This window comes from Cucumis sativus, chromosome 5, assembly GCF_000004075.3.
Source record: "Cucumis sativus cultivar 9930 chromosome 5, Cucumber_9930_V3, whole genome shotgun sequence".
NCBI lineage: Eukaryota > Viridiplantae > Streptophyta > Magnoliopsida > Cucurbitales > Cucurbitaceae > Cucumis > Cucumis sativus.
In genome coordinates this window covers 12,146,297-12,153,158 of record NC_026659.2, presented here as the reverse complement: position 1 = coordinate 12,153,158, position 6,862 = coordinate 12,146,297, and the positions used below count along the sequence as shown (strand labels likewise).

The 6,862-nt window shown below is 29.4% G+C and overlaps 2 protein-coding genes across 2 annotated transcripts; one reads left to right on the top strand and one right to left on the bottom strand.

Annotated features, from left to right (window-relative positions):
- The first annotated feature begins 606 nt into the window (after positions 1 to 606).
- On the top strand, positions 607 to 1,466 carry LOC101218928 (MLP-like protein 328). The gene is made up of 2 exons (XM_004142271.3): positions 607 to 879; positions 1,020 to 1,466. Exons 1-2 carry the CDS (start codon positions 690 to 692, stop codon positions 1,280 to 1,282), a joined length of 453 nt encoding a protein of 150 aa, XP_004142319.1. The 5' UTR covers positions 607 to 689; the 3' UTR covers positions 1,283 to 1,466.
- A 4,043-nt stretch (positions 1,467 to 5,509) lies between these two features.
- Positions 5,510 to 6,433, bottom strand: LOC116403708 (MLP-like protein 328). Its single transcript, XM_031885217.1, has 2 exons — positions 6,181 to 6,433; positions 5,510 to 6,067 (listed from the first exon to the last, which is right to left on the bottom strand). The coding sequence occupies exons 1-2, from the start codon at positions 6,371 to 6,373 to the stop codon at positions 5,805 to 5,807; spliced, it is 456 nt and encodes a 151-aa protein (XP_031741077.1). The 5' UTR covers positions 6,374 to 6,433; the 3' UTR covers positions 5,510 to 5,804.
- Between the last annotated feature and the right edge of the window lie 429 nt (positions 6,434 to 6,862).

Below are 6,862 nucleotides of genomic sequence, written 5' to 3'. Positions count from 1 at the left end.
CACATTTACACAATATAATAAATGATTGATTGGTGGGTGGGACGTGAAGTAGATGACCAACCTAACCACATCCCAATGAGACCCACACCTTATCAACATCATATTTCACCATTCCATGCATTTTTTTTCTTTCCTATTTTAGATAGGAATTAGTTTGATCTTCTTAATGGTCATGTAATAAATTAAATGTTCGTACTTTTTTGTTACAATTTTATTATTTCACTTTCAATAATAGGGAGGAGACCTGTCGTTTCAGTAAGGTCATTTTTTTTGGAACGGTTAAATTTTAGTTTATGTATCTTTTAATGTTTAAGTTTAAGACAATTGAAAAAATTAGTAAATTTAACAAAATATTTAATAGCAATGTAGCAAACTTTTTAGACTCTATCAATAATAGATATTGATATTGCCAATATGAGCTTAGCTCAACTGTCACCTATATCTTTCTAATAGTGACAGAAATCTATCAATTTCTCATTTTGAGAGTGGTACTCACATTTATGTATTTGTCTCTAACTTAATTTATATCTCCATCTAAAAAGTTATCATGTATCTCCAAGTTATAAATGCTTGTCCCTGATAGAAAAACAAACAACTAACAATAATAAAATAATTCATCACTAAGGTGTGGTATAAAGGGAGGAAGGCATGTCTAGTAAAAGCAATTTGTAATAGAGATTTTTGAAACCATGTCTCTTGCTGGAAAGCTTGTGAGTGAATTAGAACTAAATGTTTCAGCACAAAAATACTACACTGTCTTTAAAGATAAAGTTTGTCATATTCCCAATATTTCTGACATAATCCATAAAGTTGAAGTTCATGAAGGTGATTGGGATAACCATGGTCATGGCTCCATCAAAATATGGAATTACACGATTGGTATGTCTATATACGATCACGGTTACGATTTCCATCTCACGTTGTGGATCACTTATATATATATTATTTTAAATTTGTTTATGTCAAAATAATATTTGTTAATCCTCTAGCTTCCTTTTATGTATATGATTGTTTTAAAGATGGCAAGCCTGAAGTGTTTAAGGAGCAAGTGGAATTTGATGACGAGAAGCTAGCAGTAACTTTGATTGGATTGGAAGGAGATGTGTTCGAGCATTACAAGACCTTCAAGGTAACATATCAAGTTGTGCCGAAGGATTCAGAGCATAGTTTGGCAATTCTGACTTTGGAATATGAGAAACTTAGGGATGACACTCCTTATCCATACAAGTACCTTCATCTCATGAATAAACTCACAAAGGACATTGAAGCGCACCATAAATAAAAGAAAAGTGTGTTGTATCCAAATTGAGCTTTCATCTTTCGTATTTATTATTATGCTATCACTTAATCTATGTGTTTAAACAATGGTTATCTTCAATTATATGAAATTGATGAAGCTCGATAATAATGTTTCTTTAATATATAGTATGATATGAAGAATTTCTATCCCGTGTGCTTATAGTTAATATGGTGTTTATCAAATCTTATATTTTACTTCGTTTTTATCCCTTCTTTTAGGAAGCTTATTAATAGGGCAATTTTTTTTCAATTATATAGACAAATGGGCAAAATCATTTAAAAAAATATAGCACAAAACTAACTCATTAAAAACGGTTTGGAGTGGATATATTGATGGGCGTTGGTACAATGTTTGTATGTTTACTTGTGTGTTCATGACATTTGATTTGTTATTTAAGGATCCCTAAGTAAATAGATTTAGCATATTAGGGTTTTCTAAAAAATATTTCTACCTATACACTCTATATATTGAGCTTGGCTTGTGATCTTTCCAAAGAACATTTGGTTAATGAGGTTAGTCTATGTGTCTCCAATTTAATAGATTATATGTGATGGAAAGCGATAAATATGCGCATCAGAATTTCATATCAATTTTACACTAAATGCATCTAAACTATTTAAAAATTAACATGTTACAACTACCCTAATTAAATGAAATTGGGGTTAAAAGAAATTAAAACTCATACTTTCGTAGCTTCCATTCCTAGCTCATAATCTCTTCATGAACTCTTGAATCGGAGACCACTACAAGTGTTGACCCGTTTTTCTTCAAACTTAGATAACTGGATCGTAGGACTCGATATGTGAAGAAAATTGAGAGAGATGAAATTTGGCGGTGGAATTAAGGGTTGAGAGTTGAGAGAAAAAAAGTTAGAATAATTCTTGTAAGTCAAATTGCCAAAATTTTCAAGTCTTCAAACATTTGAATAGTTTCCTTTAAATAAGGGTAATTTATATAAATGTAAAAAAATTCGAAAATATTTACGATCCTCGTGACAAAATTGAAACCTGTTATTTTTTTAAATATTCCAAGTTTGTCCTTCTGTTTTTGAATTTTGCATGGCTCTGATTTCTTTCTTCTTCCTTTCTTCTTCCTTTCCATCTTCTTCACAATGGCATTCACCGATGGTGATCTCCTTCTCTTCTTCTTCTGCAGTTTTTTTCTTTAAATCTTGATGATTGTTCTATAATTATTATTTTTCTTTTTTATTATATTTTTGCTGTTATTATCTTTGTTTTCAATCAATCATCAATCTTGTACTATTTTTTTCAATGTGTCGTGGATAGAGATGATCTATAATGATTGTTTACCATAAGGCTTTTCAAAACCGTCATTTATCATGAACTACATGGCTTGTATCATGAACTACACGATTGTGTATCATGATCTAGACGATCGATTACTAGGATTTTTCAAAACCATCGTTTATTATGAATTACTTGATCGTGTATGATTGTTTATTATGAATTACTTGATCGTGTATGATGAACGTAACTACTCGATTGTGTATCATCATATATCTACATGATTGTATAATTTATTAAGGTTTTTTCAAAACCATCATTTATCATGAACTAACAACTGTGTATCATGAACTACGTGATCGTGTATAATTTCCTATACAATTGCATATCAGGATTGTTTAGAAGAAGAATTACATAAGCGCGTGTGACCGGTGTTGATACTACCTACACAATCACGTTTATTTTTTAGTATTATTATTAATGTTTATTGTTTGGAATTGAAATCACGTTTGAAATAAAGCCGATCAAGGTTTAATTTTTAAGAGTTAAAAGTTAACATTTTAATTTCTTACAACTTTTACATTTGTATGAATATCGAGTTTCATCTTAATAATTTGTGTGTAACCTACAGTGGCTTCAACTTACAATGGATGACATCGAGGTTCATGTGCTGTTAGGTTAAATGTGAGGAAGAAGATGATGGTTGATTATTTTGGCACGTAGAACGAGGGTTCTTTATAATAAAAAATAATAATAATACTAAATATTATTATTATTATTATTTTCTTTTCCTTATCATATAATAAAGTTTAATCTTTTCTTTCCACATTAACTTCCATCAATCAACTTTTCTCTTCTTCTAAAAATATAATATCTTTTTGAGTACAATAATGATATGTTCACCAATTTAATTATTTTTACCTTTGCATAAATTACTTTATATATATGTATAGACGTACGCATAATTAACCACAATTTCATAAAAATCTACAAAACCAATTAATTCTCATTAGCCTAACTCAAAACAACACCCAATAGATTGAACATAATTAAATGAAAATAAAAATAATAAAATCTAAAATCAAAACAACACCCAATATGTCGTTGGCCTGATTAAGCGTGGTCTAGGAACTTTTTTTTGGTATTTTAGGATACTTTTATCTCGTGAGTCAATTTTTGTCCTTGATAGTAAATAGTTTGCTTTTATTTTAAGAGCTCTTGCAAAAGTAACAAAACTAAAAGTCAATAACTATCTGATAGCCTTATGATAATCGTACGATATCACTGATTTTGTCATATTCGTAATATAAGAAGAAAAATATATATGTGTCATGAACTGTATCACTAATTTTAGTCATCTGATGGTTATTACGTTTGCTTTGTAAAGATGAGGATTATGAAGGTTATAAATGATGAACTTGTATTCAAACTCCACGTGATGCAGCATACATGACCCCTCAGTTGTAAACAAAGAAAATAAAAGTCAAAAGACTTAAATACAAATGCTGTGATCCATAAACTCTTCATAAATTATTATTTTAGATTGCTTCACCATTCGTATATCAATTGTTTTTTTTTTTTTCATTTTTATTAAATACTAATATTGTACTTTAATCATTACATTTTCATATATGAATTAGTCTTTCATTTCATTAAATACTTCTATTGTACTTTAATCATTTCCTTTTATTTTGTAAACAATTTGTGTATCTAATTTTTTATTTAAATTAAAAAAATAATTTATCAGATAGTAAGGGATAATACTCTGTAAGATTGATTCCCATATATATCGTTGACATAATTTATTTTCTAACTATCAATTATTATTTGATGATGAACCATATTTATTAAATTTCAGTGGGCTTATAATTTTAATATCCACACAAATAATCTAGCACTAACTACAAATATTTGTTTAAGACAAATCAGAATCAAAATGAAAGAAGGAACGAACGTTCGTGAGCTAATTATGAGCAAATGAATTTTAATTTGCACAATTGATGAGTAAAAGAGTTAAATTTTAGTTTTAAAATTCTAAGTTTGATTTTGAAAGATTGTTAAAAAGAACTATATAAAAAAAAATGGAAATGTCATTATAGAAATGGAAGGTTATTTGGAGGGTTATGAACGTGAAGATGGCTACCCATGTTACGTTGCTCATATTTATTTTGATGTCCTCTCTCTTCCTCCTCTCTCCAACCACCATTTTTATCTCTCCACAGCTGTCCGCTCTCTCTTCATTCCCTTTCACAATAACATTCAATACGCACTTCAAATTTCCTCATTTTCCCATCTGAAAAATGTTCGTTAAATAATCCTTCTATTTCTATAAGTAACTCAGATGCCAACTTTAGTTTACGGACATCCATAATATTTTTCTTAACAAAAATGGTTGGTGTAAATTTGGAAAGATATGAATAACTTTTTTGAAAAAGATATAAAATATTAAATAAAATTTTAGAAGATTTGAAAAATGGTAAAACTTTCCATTTGAAACAACTGAAACAAATGCTCCATCATTTTTTTTGGAAAATGGTCAAAAATAGAAATGATTGTATATATTTCAATTGAGGTGATAGTCACCAAAGTAGTCTCGGCCTTGTTTTGATTCATTTATATATTACTTATTTTGAATACTAAAATAGAAAATTAAAAAGTTGTTTGATTATCAATTAAATTTTTAAAACGTATATTTGTTAAAGTAATGGAAAAAGTGACTGTTTAAAAAACAAATAGTAAATGATACTTAACATAATCTTTCATCTGTAATTCCTCATCACAGTGGTTGTAGTGTACAAAATAGCCAGCAAGAGCAATGGTGAAAATTATTTAAAAAATAACCCTAAATTTCAATGAAAAACAAGTAAAAATTAAACTGGGAAGTGATCAAGTCAAACTTGAGCTCTTTAAAAAATCAATGCTGAGAAATTGTATCGAGAGAGAGAGAGAGAGTGTTGACAGAGTATTGATCAAATCTAATCATTGGATGTTACTTATTTAATAAAGAAACCATTCATACTTGAGATTCATCAACTTTTACATAAAATATAACCATGATTTTTATTTTATAATTAAGCAGTAGAAGTAACAATAATAAGTTGTAAAAATTACACCCAAATCATGAAATGAAGCTTGACAGTGGACTCCAAAAGAAAAATACAACTCCAAAACATACAATATATGAAATCACACCCACACTGAAGACAGGAGGGAGAGAAATATGGATATGAAAGCTCCAATCACAACATAAAAGACAGCATCTACTTAAGGTGAGCTTCGATGTCCTTGGTGATGGTATGCATGAGATCAAGGTACTTGTATGGGTAAGGAGAATCTTCCTTGAGTTTTTCAAATTGCAAAGTCAAAACGGCCAAACTGTGCTCCGGACCTTTTGGTACAACTTTATATGTTCCCTGGAAAGATTTGTAGTGATCGAACACATCTCCTTCCAATCCAATCAAAGTTACTGCAAAATTCTCGTCATCGAATTCCACTTGTTCCTTGAATACTTCAGCTTTCCCCTCTTAACAAATTAACATTGATGCCTTAATTAGAAAGAATCCATATACATCATGGAAATATATAAAATGAAAAGAAATAAAAAAGGTGACAACAATGAGGATCGTTTATACATACCTAGAGTGTAATTCCAAACTTTGATGGAGCCATGGCCATGGGTGTCCCAATCACCTTCATGAACTTCAACATTTTGGAAGAGGGTTGGGGAAATATTGGGAATATGAGCAACTTTATCTTTGAAGATTTCATAATACTTCTCAGCAGGTGCATTTATTTCTAATTCACTCACAAACTTTCCAACAAGAGACATGGTTTCTAACTAGGGATTCCTTTATTGAAAGTGCCCACACACAACAATCCCTATGCTTTATGTCCCTTTTTATACACATTACTCATCAATTATTTTATTATTTTATTTTGTTTTTCTTCCCCCTACAAATATTATTATAGGGTTACTTGCATGAGTGCAACCCAAAAAAAAGAAAAAAAAAATCTAAAATAATAGCTTACATAATACAAGATAAAATAATTTCATATACGGCACAAAAAAAAATAGTAAAAAACTAAAATACCAACGTTCAACAACCATTTTTTAATTTTTTTTCTTCTCGAATTTCTCAATTTGAAAACTATCACTGATAACATCTATCTCGTTGATAATTGTTATCAGTGATATATGCTATCACTGATAGCTTTCAATTTGAGAAATGATTACTCTCACACGCTTCTTCTCGACTAATTTTTCACGTTGAAAGCTATCACTAATAGCTACAATTATATAATGAATATCATTGATAGC